The sequence below is a fragment of the Siphateles boraxobius genome, unplaced genomic scaffold (genome assembly GCF_051911475.1).
Source record: "Siphateles boraxobius isolate OS27281-9 unplaced genomic scaffold, OSU_SipBor_1 37, whole genome shotgun sequence".
Lineage (NCBI taxonomy): Eukaryota > Metazoa > Chordata > Actinopteri > Cypriniformes > Leuciscidae > Siphateles > Siphateles boraxobius.
This window is the reverse complement of record NW_027508997.1, coordinates 2,498,612-2,511,913: the sequence shown is the minus strand read 5'-3', so window position 1 is coordinate 2,511,913 and position 13,302 is coordinate 2,498,612. Positions and strand designations below refer to the sequence as shown.

Here is a 13,302-nt window from a genome sequence, read left to right as displayed (position 1 = left end):
TAAAGCTCTGCAATTCACTGTCATCATGTCGACAGATGAAGCTAAAGTTAGTTTTGATTGATTCACTTCCGTCTAAATGATCATTTGTTATTAAATTAGGGGCCGCTAAGACAACACCGTACTCTCTAAACAGATTCACAGAACCTGTGATAGACGCTGATGGCGTTCACATGCGCATTAAGAATTGATTCTATAGTTATGTGCGTTTGAATATATGTGCGCAGGTTTGTAATTCCTTACAAACCATGCCTAAACAAACTACTTGTCTTGTCTATAAATTTTGATGCAGAATTTTATTTTATCTTATCACTTTGGGTAGGTATGCGAACCGAAAAATTCCACAACGCCTTATCTGTAGAGTGGTATAGGGATCCTCCATAGGTAGAGGCTAGTTGGCACTTCAGCACTGCATTGTCATCGGGTCCAGGCGAAAGTCCTTCGTCAGATCTGGATACGGCCTGGATCCGGCAGGCTGCGGGAAAACCTCGGGATAAACAAAGACACTAAAATTAGTGTAGATGCCATTCTTCTTATGATGTAACGAGTACATCAGGATTTAAGGGAAGTGTTCCCAGTTCCGGCTGACCTAATCTAAGCAGCCTAATATTGAATTATAGAAGTCTATAGAGTGTTATGTGAATGCTAGGTCAAAGAGATGTGTTTTTAGTCTAGCTTTGAACTGACAGACTGTGTCTGCTTCCCGGACAATGTTAGGAAGATTGTTCCAAAGTTTTGGTGCTAAATAGGAAAAGGATCTACCGCCAGCAGTTGATTTAGATATTCTAGGTATTATCAACTGGCCGGGGTTTTGAGATCGCAATAGACGTGAAGGACTATAATGCGTTAAAAGCTCGCTCAAGTACTGGGGAGCTAAACCATTTAGTGCTTTGTAAGTAATCAGCAATATTTTAAAATGTATACGATGTTTAATAGGGAGCCAATGCAGTGTTGACAGAACCGGGCTAATATGGTCATACTTCCTGGTTCTGGTAAGAACTCTAGCGGCTGCGTTTTGAACTAGCTGTAGTTTGTTTATTAAGCGTGCAGGGCAACCACCCAGTAGAGCATTACAATAATCTAGCCTTGATGTCATGAACGCATGAACTAGTTGTTCCGCATTTGTCAATGAGAGCATATGACGTAATTTAGATATATTTTTTAAGATGGAAGAATGCGTTTTTACAGATACTGGACACGTGACTTTCAAATGAAAGATTGGTATCAAAGAGCACACCCAGGTTCCTAACTGACGACGAAGACTTAACAGAGCAGCCATCAAGAGTTAGACGGTATTCTAGGTTATTACGTGTGGAAGTTTTTTGTCCAATTATTAGAATCTCTGTTTTTTCAGAATTTAGTAGTAGGAAATTACTAGTCATCCAATTTTTGATATCAACTATGCATTCCGATAATTTTGTGAATTGGTGAGTTTCGTTAGGTTTGGAAGAAACATAGAGCTGAGTATCATCAGCATAACAGTGAAAGCTAATTCCATGTTTCCTAATGATATCTCCTAAAGGTAGCATGTACAGAGTGAACAGCAACGGTCCTAGTACTGAGCCTTGTGGTACGCCATACTGAACTTGTGATCGATAAGACATCTCTTCATTTACTGCTACAAACTGATAGCGGTCAGATAAATATGATTTAAACCATGCTAATGCAATTCCACTAATGCCAACATAGTTTTCTAGTCTATTTAAGAGAATGTTGTGATCAATGGTGTCAAATGCAGCACTAAGATCAAGTAACACTAATAGAGAGATACAACCACGAACGGATGATAAGAGCAAATCATTTGTGACTTTAATGAGAGCTGTCTCAGTGCTATGGTGCGGTCTAAATCCTGACTGGAAATCCTCGCAGATACCATTTCTTTCAAGAAAGGAACACAGTTGTGAGGATACTGCCTTTTCTAGTATATTTGACAGAAAAGGTAGATTTGAGATCGGCCTGTAATTGACTAATTCTGTAGGATCAAGTTGCATTTTTTAACAAGCGGTTTAATCATAGCAAACTTAAAGGTTTTTGGTACTTATCCTAGAGACAAAGATGAATTAATGATGTTAAGAAGAGAATCTATGACTTCTGGAAGCATCTCTTTCAGTAGTTTAGTCGGTATAGGGTCTAACATACATGTTGACGATTTAGATGTATTAACGAGTTTGCAAAATTCTTCCTCTCCTATGGCAACAAATGAATCAAATTGTAGCTCGGGGAGACTATAATGCACTCCCTGATGTGATGCTGTAGTAGACGGTTGCATAGTTATAATTTTGTCCCTAATATTATCAATCTTATAAGTGAAGAAGTTCATAAAGTCATTACTGCTGAGTTTCTTGGAAACTTCTGGGCTTGAAGCTTTCTTTTTCGTTAGTGTAGCCACTTTTTCAAATAAATACCTTGGATTATGTTTATTTTCTTTTAATAGGGTTGAAAAATAAGCAGATCTACGGCTTTTAAAGCCTCTCTGTAAGCAATCGAGCTCTCCTTCCATGAAATCCGAAATACCTCTAGTTTTGTTTTCTTCCAGTTGAAGATACCCATATCTGTATGGTCTATAGTAACAGACACAGGCTACTTTATAATCAAACTATCATAATTTTAATTATAATCAAAAGACAGGCAAATCACGTTGACAATGTTTCCCATTATGTCGTAACATGCTCATCATAGAAAATTTTGAATAATACTTAATTGCATAATGTTTTTTTATATAAATAAATGCAGACAAATAAATACATGTCACTGAATAATTGACCCATTACATAATAAGGATTTCATTCTGATCTCAACACGTTCTCTGTGGATATGTCTGGAATCGTTGCTACAGAGAAAAACCTTATTTGCTCCCTCAATGAAATGCCAAAGCAGTGTGAGTCTGCAGCTGGATCTCAGCCAGTGTGTGTGTGTGTGTGTGTGTGTTTCAGGACAGTGATGGCCTGAAGTGGGATATGCTTTGTGACATTAGTGGAGATCTCATCCAACTGGCCAGCCATCCTTGAGGAAATGCCAAGATGCAGGGGTGAGCCGTTGTCATAGCGATGCATCAAGTATGTCCTCTTTCTACTATTCTGCCAATCAGAAGTGTATTAATCACAGTATGACTCAGTTCTGCTCAATGAGCAAATCACAATCTCCTGCACAGGAGGAAATGATTCTCTAGACAGATATAAAAAAATCTGTGTGCCCTGGATGAGGAAACATCCACCTCCTTTAACACTAACAGGACATTGTAGATCTGACTGCAGGGTTGTTATAAGTTTATTTTTTATAAATTGAACATTTTCATTTTTTTTATATTTCAGGTATTTAGTTAGGCATCATTATTATTATAACTGTATATCATAATTTGCAATGCAAAAAGTTACAAATAAAACTGCATAATACATTTGCGTAATGTTTTATCATACTACAAGACTTTAACATTTATCGCAGTTTTGTCATGGACTCCTTTTCAAACACAGATCAGTCATTTTCCTGTCTGATTTTTTTCATCTGCACTGACCTACCTTTGCATGTTCTCTGTATGAAACTACACAAAAAGACAAAACAATAGTAATGCTACCCCGGTGTTTCCCCACTGGAGCACAAGTATGCGTTTCTGTAAATCATCAGTCACTGGCACACATCCACTTTATATTTCCCAGAGTCATTCCTCTGTTTCTGTGGTATCTGTAGATGCAGAGGGTGGGTATGACATATTTTATGACTCCATTGTGTTGGAGTTGCTGGAATGTGTGCAGCTACACACCGGCCCTCCTGAACTCTGAGGGTACAAAAAGAGGGATCTTATGTTCAACAAGTCTCTCAGCTCTCATAAAAGGTCTATAGACTGCCGCAAATACATCAATTGACAACAGTTTTTGTCTATAGAGAATTCAATTCAAATGTGCTCTGTCATGCTTTTGTTACTGCAATTTGTTCTAGTCCTGGTTGGAAATTTAGAAAGTTTAGAAAATGTGGCATTAGTAATATGGCCTGGCTCATAAAATGTTCTAGAGACTGGTACTATTATTACTACTAATATATATTTAGTATTTACTTAAATGCTACTATTCATTCATATCCTTCTGCTGCTTTTAATTGCCATACAATGACTAAAGTTTACAGACTTTGACTCATGCATTACCGCTATCTAACAGATGGTGGCGCTAATATCAAGTGTGCTCAACTTTGCCATGCTGATAAACAGCTTGACTCTCAAGTGTTTAGATTTTATAATACATTTTTAGAGTGTGGTGCACACTTATAGAGTCTGACTTCATAAGTCCCACATACAGGTAGGCCTATGCTATGATTTTACATTTGTTGTTTACTGTGGTGGGGAAAATCACATTAGACCGTTTATTTAAAGCTGTTTTGTTAGTGCAGCAACCGCTTGAACTCTGCCATCCTCTATATTAAGTGAGAGAAATCTGAGATTCTTCATACTGAGAGTAATGCTTATATTTGCTGTCATATGACCTCATGACCTGGATTCTGATGTTTTCTCACCTGATCCTTTAGTCACTGCATGTAGTCTAAATATTAACATTGAAAGGTGTACCTCCAAACATTTTGATCTATCAAATTTCATTTTTATCTTTTGTTAATTTTATTTTAAACTATGACAAAATATTAAAATTTTAGTTCAGAATCTATGAAGATGGGTGGAAAAATCATATTTCAATGTTTCGGTTCACTCACAAATCTTTTGCTATTCACCAAGAAATTGAGTTTTCTCTTCCATCTAATTTTTATTTGACATCATCATTTCCCTTTTGGGTCTTTGTAAGAATCAGAGTATGTACAGTGTATGACTATAAGGTCTATTTTTTAAGTGCAGTACAGTACATCAGTACATGATGAAAGAAATTTAAACCAAATGATTTTATTTAGAAATATCTTATTTATTAAAAAATACATTTGAATAACAATGCAATATGCATAATGAATTATTCCATCCATTTGGTACACTACAATACACAAGATAAGTACAAATCGCTCGTCGTCATATCATTTGTCCCTAACTGACAAAGAATTCTGTCAGACATCTGCTCTCATTATTTTTACACACAGATCAACACCATTACTCAGAACAGTGACTGAAACGATTGGTCAAGGGTACATCAAAAGACAGTACTAAATGCTTTAATACACTTTCCTGGCCAGAACAATATCATGTTACAAAATTTGATTAGAAAATGTGTTTCATCTTTCACACGGAAGTGGTCTGCAAAACAGCTAGACCTTATCTAGACATCAGTATTTTAGTACCTCACTCACCCAGCTGTCAACAAAGACAGTTAAACACTTGATGCTCACTTTCGGAGCTTAACCTAATGTTGTCCAGTATTCCTGACTGTTTTCACTGTGGATTAACTTTAGAGTGCACCAGTTGGATTCTGGAAGTACTCCATTCATTTTCTCCCTTGTGAAATTGACTTTGAATGATAAGTTATAAACCCTTTAAGGCAGACCTAGTCTAAGCTACGAGTTTGTTAATCCATGGTATTTGCTTTTCCTGAAGCCGTCCGCCCGCATTATTTCAGCTTATTTTTTAAATAATTGTTTAACAGCAGAATTTCTGGTGAAAAACAACATTATTTCCCCTTGTTGCTATACGGAATATTACACCAGTCAGAGAATCAAAAAAAGCAATCCTCACCAAAATAGCTCTTTAACTCCATCCACTCTCATGAAGCCCTGCGAATGGCATGATTAAGTCGAATCAGATGTACTAGATCCGCCATGTTGTTAATGGTAAAGTGCTCTTCAGAATGTCGGCCTACTATGTTTCGGACATACTAATGTAATGTTTTTAGCATACTATATAGTAGGGAAGTATTCGATTTCGGACACGCCAAATCCCTCTACACTGTGTGTGTGTGTGTGTGTGTGCGTGCCTGTGTGTGTGAGTGTGTGTATATATACTCAATACTTCGTGGGATTGTAGTTTTTTCTCTCACTAAAGCGATTAAGGACTCAGTCTTGTACCTTTGTCTTTTTGTCCGATTTTCAAAAACTTGTTTGCTTAAAATCAAAGTTTGTAGTGTTGTGATTCAGCTTGTAGCTGATGGGCTTGGTTCATGGCATATAACTATTTAACAAAGACAAACTTACTACGGGAAAAATGAGTGGGGGAAAAAAATCTTACAGAATCACTGGGCACTGTTGTACTCCTCCGAACTTTTTAATTTCATTATTGTCCCTGAGGTCCACTAATAACTTTAGTAAAGTTTATGACCATTGAACTTTTCCAATTTTTGTAAATTGTATTTTATCTGTTTATTTGAGCCATTTTCAAACATTTTTACGGTCATTAGTTCTTCTGGTGTTTATGATTAGCAGCAGTTATCTAACTTACATTAACTCACTATGACTGGGCATAACGTTTTGGGTTTCTGATGTCAGAAATTAAAGGGATTGGTTTTAATTTTTTAAAAGGGTTCTGATAGGGACAGTATGATTTACATTATCTAATACAGCTTTAATCCAGCTCGGTTTGGTTAGTTCACTGTATATTGAATTTTATTCGGTTTAATTAACCATTTATGTCTTTGGACTGAAATTTGGCAGGCACATAGGAAGCACTTGTTAATTCATAGTTTAGGATGATATTTCAGGTTCATACTCTGGGCATTGGTTCATTTTTAGGGAGGCGAAAGGCCGCACACATTATATGACATCAGACAGGCGAGCAGCGTAGAGAACTGCCATAAGTCATTTACATGTTATCATAAGCCCCGTCATCACATTGATATATGTCTGTAGATGGAGGAATTCACATGTGGGAGCGCCCCTCTTCCACTCTCATCCACACATCATGGATATATACATGCATATTTGTTATGTCTGTATATACACACTTACACATGGCAATTCTTATAATTGTGGTACAAAAGAATTTATATACATTTATAGCATGCGTGTTCAACATTTGTTATAATTTGGGTGTATTTCAAGTATTTTACAATTAGGACAGTGTCTGGTAAATTTTCCCAGACAGAAAATTACATTAGACTATATTTAAGAATTTACTGTAATTCCCTTTATTAGAAATCACTTTCTGTAAAGCATCTTTCCAAGTTTATATAGTCTTTAATAGTACCTCATTAGCTGACAAATCTAATGAGTGCTTTATAGAAATGTCACGTCACTCAAACAAGCTCCATCAACAACTTAACACCTGCATTAACATATAAACATCTCACCTAGTATTATATACAGTACAAATACCAGTACTTTTCTCTCATTACTCAAATCCTGTTTGTCTTTTTATTGTGCATTCTCTCCCATTTTGTTCCTCAGTCTGGAATAACCATCTGCAAACTGCAAAAACCATCACTTTGTCCTTTTGCTTTTTGGAAAAGCTGCCCCATCGCCAGCCATCCGCTCAATGTCTGATGAGAAAACAAAAGCTGAGAGTTAACATGCTGTTCATTCACTGTGTGCGTGATATCAGTTGTACTGAAACAACACGGCAGAGAGATAGAGCCTTACTGTCCAAACAGTGCTAAAGCAACAACTGACCTGGAACACAAACCCTCCTCTGCACACTAGACATCACTGGGGACCAAGCACTGAACACTTTGTTTTTACTGTTTTATATTGTTTCTGTTCTGACCTCTATTTCTTCTTCCGCTGCTATTAGAGTCCATGACAGACCATATATAACTGTATGATGAAAAGTTGTAAAATTTGGTTCTCTAATTAAGGTGAATAGTTTGAGCAACTTGGGACCAATTCGGACCTTTAGGTTCCTTTGTTAATTTTTGTTTTTTACAACTACTCAAATTTTGTGACCCAGTCATTTCATAAGGTGAAACTCTCACAGAGCTGAAAAAAGTAAGAGTGCAATGAAATCAACAATGCCATTTACAAACAGGAAATTAGGCGATATCTCAGCAACGCCTGATAGAAAACTGCCTCTAATGACTAATTTAAAGGGATAGTTCATCCAAAAATGAAAATTCTGTGATCATTTACTCAGCCTTATGTTATTCCAAACCCATAAGACTTTGTCTTTGAAAGAAAAATTAAGATATTTTTAATATTCTCTCATTAAACCAGTAAGATTTTTTCAAATGCCGTTTATCATATTTGATGTGCTCTCTGTATGTGTGTTGATCGGTGTTTATATGTGAATTAAAGCCTAAATTAAATCTGTTCATCATATAAAGCATCATATAAATGTTTTTAAGAAGATTTGAATTCAACCACTTATACTACAAAATATAAAAAATATCTTCATTTTTGTTCTGAAGATGGTAGTATTTTGGGTTTGGAATGTCATAAATGATAAATTTTTGCCTTTAATTAATAAAGGTAAAATTATAACATTTGCAATAATTGGCATTAAAATCTTACATTTTTTTTCTGAAGAATGCAATGTACTCAATGCCATTAATGTGCTTGGCCACAATTTTGCTGCTGGCAGCTAAATTTTACATTTGAATTTATGCATTTCGCAGACACTTTTATCCAAAGCAACTTGCAAAGCTTGTATTCCTTCAAGATACATTTTGTCTATTTACTAGTCATAAATGTTATTATTAAATTGTCAGTGTTTGATCTTCATGTTCATAGTTATTGCACTAGGAACTGGCAGATGATGTGTTTTTGGCCTACCTGTTCAATACTACTGTGGCCACAGATAGTCCAGTTTCTGATGGCCCAAAGCGATCATGGAGTTTCTGTTTGTCCTGGGGCGATCTGCTGACATCACATCTGGGCTGTAAGGAAGATTGAAACCATTTCAGCAATCTTAATCGTATCAAATTCTGACATATTTGCAGTCATTTGGGATTGGATTTCAAGGATGCTTTCCTTATCATGGCAAATATTGGAAAACTACTCAAAATATTTTAAATATGTTTTGAATAACCTTTTCTATATAGCACCAAAGATAATATTAATGCCTCATTAAGTTGGTCTGAACTAATGGAAGACAGTCTGACCTAATTTTTCAAATGGCATTGCACTTATGCAACACACTGAATATTACGAAATGAGAAAAACAAATACTGTCAAAGTACAGTAAGCGTATTGTATGAATCACCAGTCCATACGGATATTCCTCAGAAAAGATCTACTCTCGGGAGGAGAGTGCGTTTAGCATAGCTCCCATATCTCATCTAATGAGTGAAAAACATGGGGAATTCTCCTACTCCCACCAGCATACCTCCAACCTGACACTGCAGCCCTGGAACTATTCATCTGAGTCTGTGTCAACCTGTGTGTGGGATCACTGCTAACTTGGAATAAGTTGAGATTCAAGATGTCTTTTGTAGAGGAAAAAGACATTTTTAAGGTGTTTGTCCCTAAAACGCTCTTCCTTATGTCACAGATAAAGTGTCTGTTATTAGTTCAGAAAATGAAATAGAGCTGCAATTTGGTCAGCAAATTTGGTTCTAGCTTCTAGCCTTGCAGAAAACGAATAAACACCCTGGTTAACCAATCCGTGTCGCAGTATAAACTGATTTATTTGCACTGTGGAAAAAATACGGTTATAGATGTACTTACAACAAGTGTAGTGACTGAATCAGGGTTGTTATTTTTAACAAACCATGAAAAATCAAACTGAAATTAAGTTAACCTTAAATGAAAATTATAAATGTTGCTTTGCCAACTGACTGAAATAAGTTCAAGTTAGTAGCCTACTAAAATGACTAAAACTGAAATAAAAATAGATTAGGCCTAAAGCTAATTAGACAAATTAAAAACGGTAACAATACGGGTGCACTAATATGTATTAATTCATGGTTAACTAATGCACAGATAATCGTGAGTTCATGTATGACTCATGAAGAACTATTCATGGTATCCCGTTGCAGACTGCTGGAAGTTGAAATGCATGGCTTCGACCCATTGTGAATTACACACATTTTCACTATTAGTTAATACTAAATGTTTGAAGAGAATTAATCTTTGATGACACATTTAATTATTCGCAATTAATATGAGACTTAATCTATTAATCAATCATTAATGAATGGCTTAGTTCATTGTGAGTCATACATGAACTAGAGGTTATGTGTGCATTAGTTAAGCATGAATTAAAGGTGCAGTAAGTGATTTATAAGAAACACTGTTACGCACAAAGAGAGACAGCAAGAGGGAGATTTGAAGAAAGACTGTAGAAAGAGAGATGGCTGAGAGACATTACAAAAGAGAAAAGGTCAGAGGAATATCACTGGAAAAAGAAGTATTCTCATCAGGCAAGAGCTTTAGGACCCGCGTTAATATTAGAAAAGCTTTGCAGCGCTGGAGAGACCTGAAAACAAACGCCTAGGTTGTGGTTTCTGCTCCATAATTGAGTAACAAGGTTTTGCTGTTTAACAGAATCAAGATGCTGTTGTAATGTTAGCTGTAGTAACAGGACAGTTTTGAGGGTCATTGTTTGTCTGGAGCTGCTGTTGACTAACCACCAAATCTTACTTGTATTTACTGTATGTTCATTTTCTGTGCTTCCTTGTTTGTTCGTCATCTTCGCTTTATTTTCCATGAAGCATTATATTGCTGCTTGTATTGCTTTAAAGTGTTAGCAAAACTAATAAAAATTACAAAAGCATCATTAAAACTTAAACTTATCAGTAAACGAAAATAAAAGAATTCAAAATACTAGAAAAGTATAAAAACTACTAAAATAATACTGAACTGAATGAGTTCCAATACCTAATCAGTGTTCTGCTCTCTGCTCATTCATACAACGTGGTGCTAGTCACCGACTACCACATGAGCCCAGTGCTGAGGTATTTAAGAGGAGGCAGCATTCAGACCAGATTAGGACGCCCAGCAGTTTACCAGCGTTCGGTTGTGATGAGAGTCTTATCTAGCATCACATGGACACATAGTGAGTCATAACATCAAATGTGATGCAGTTTCCTAGAAGTTACTGAATAGTCCAATGGGAACAACACAATAGGGCAGTGTGCAAAGCTTGAATTAATTTCCATTCTGATTCATTTTTAATATCAAAACTAATTGTCTGTGAAATAATGTTGATCAGCCTTTTAGAAATAATATATATTCTATTTATTTATAAAATAACATTCAATGAGCCTTCAGAGGGAGATCAAATCTGACCATTGTTTTGAGTGCTAATGATCCGAAACTCCTGAATTATTATGAAAACAGGGATGGAATACCGGTAAAGCTGTGGACATGATCTCTTCAAGGAGCCTGAAGTCAGTCCCAGCCTGCTCTGGTTCCTTAGTTTAGTCTTCTTCACCAGTTCCTTCACTCTTCCCCAAGTATAGTTCTCACTCAACTACAGACACACAAAGGTACAAAATTATTTTAAAAAGTAAAAAATTCTATGTTAAAACCTGTTCATTGGTTAAACGTAGGTTCCTTTATATATGGCGAAAAACTGAAATAGATCCAATGGGACATTTGATGTAATTTTACGGTTATATGTACAGTTTGTAGAAGTGATAAAAGAACAAGTCATCTTGTAATTTACTGTGAAAACCATTAATTGACATTCCCAGAATTACGTGTGTGACACTTTACATTTGATGTTTCTTCTTAGTTTTTTTGTTTGTAATCAGTTATATAGCCTACATGAAGGTTTTACATCTTGTGTTGTTAAATTATTATTGCATTATAGCCTTTTAGTGTTGTGTGTTACCATGATGGTGTTTTGTATTTTTGTATATGACACCATGCACCTTTTATATAATTGGTATGTACTTCAGCTGTGAACAAGGTACTTGTGATTAACTTTGATTCATCATGTGGCTTTTTCTTTACCACCTTTTTTTAAGTTTTTTAAAGTTACAAAACAGACTTTAGTACTTTGGAATATTCACATTATTTATCAGTTAATGAAATATACAATTGTTTTTAACTATCCCTCTTATGTCATAATTCCCACATCCCTGAAGTGGAATGCTTTGTCATCTAAATAACTGTCGCTAATGTGACTAACAGTTTCGACTGGCACTAATTTTCATTTTCTGTTGACTAAACTACCACAATCTGTAATTTAATGAGAGAACCAATGCATGAGACAGAGAGGCTTGACCAAACATTCACTATAATCCACTTCCCCTGAGTGTTGAGAGATGTGTGTTTGTCAAAGTGAGTCAGTGTGTTGAAATTCAACTGCCTCACCCGTCTGTGAGGAGCGGAGAGGACCTCAGCGCTGTCACTCAGGTACTTCGCTTCTCCCTCTGTGTAGCTTCTTCGATTCAGACCCCTTTTCCAAACGGGAAGAGCAGGTTGACAGCCCATCTCACCATCTGTACAGGAGAAAACATGCTAGTATATAGTTTTCTCTGTGAGAGGAAAATGACTATGTACTCTTTTGAATTCATGATCTATGACTTAACTCTATGTGCTCTGAAGGCTGTGGTGCATATAGATACTGAAACATACATTAGCTCTGTTTTCCCACCCACAAAATGTCCCAGAATCCCTGAGATATGCTCCTTCCCTCTATATGGAATTCCAGAAATTCCACCTATCACTAAAGTGTTCATTTCTCCAGAGACTAATGTTTGGTCGCCCACCCACCTGATGGAACATGAGATGGAAGGAAAGCAACCAGGAAAAACACGACTTTAGTGCCTTGTGGACAGCAAGGGTTTATATGCGGGACACTTAGAGGGGGTTATCTTGATAGATAGATAGATACTAGACAGAATGATGTCAGTCCATCAGTTAGTCTGTCAGATAGATAGACAGACTGTTATGTCTATCCATCTGTCTACCTGTCTATCCATCAATCTGTCTGTCTATCTACATAATCTTCTATAATATTCAAACTTCAAAACATTTTTGAACTTTCAGCCATGGCTTTTTCAAACCAACCATCAGCATTTGTCAATGTAAACACAGATTAATCTGATGACTCCAGGTGTGTTTACACACTGACCTCTCACTCCTGTCCTGAGGGGGGTGCGCGTGACCTCAGGGATTGTGGTCAGGTCAGACAGCGTGCTGCTTGACGCTGTTAGGCTGTAGTGATCACTGTGAAAGTGTCTCTTGAGCTCTTGGAAGGCCAAGCTGGCTGCTCCACAGCTGCAGTGATGTATGAAGAAGTCCTGAAAAAGAGTTTGAATTGAGAATTTGTCTCGTACATATAATATTGAGGCCATTTTATTTATTCATTTTGTTAGTCATCTATTTATGAATGCATATGCATACATTGTAAACATACACATTTGTAAAGCTTTTGTTTTGTATTGATGAAATGCTCCAAAACAAAATTAAAATGTGGTCGTTTGGGATAGAAAGGCACTCAAAATAGTTCACTTTATGAAATCTAAATTCAATTTGTTGATGTTCACACTCATGGGTCAAGGATGATAG

The 13,302-nt window shown here is 36.3% G+C and overlaps 1 protein-coding gene across 1 annotated transcript in view; it reads right to left on the bottom strand.

Moving 5' to 3' along the window:
• Positions 1-4,871: 4,871 nt before the first annotated feature.
• Positions 4,872-13,302, bottom strand: part of LOC143702989 (uncharacterized) — a 29,131-nt gene continuing 20,700 nt past the window's right edge. The window contains exons 4-8 of the mRNA XM_077196980.1: positions 12,866-13,034; positions 12,103-12,230; positions 11,133-11,254; positions 8,614-8,717; positions 4,872-7,385 (exon numbers count right to left, since the gene is read on the bottom strand). Coding sequence (XP_077053095.1) covers positions 8,624-8,717; positions 11,133-11,254; positions 12,103-12,230; positions 12,866-13,034 — 513 coding nt within the window. The 3' untranslated portion in view covers positions 4,872-7,385; positions 8,614-8,623. The remainder of the gene's footprint in view (positions 7,386-8,613; positions 8,718-11,132; positions 11,255-12,102; positions 12,231-12,865; positions 13,035-13,302) is intronic.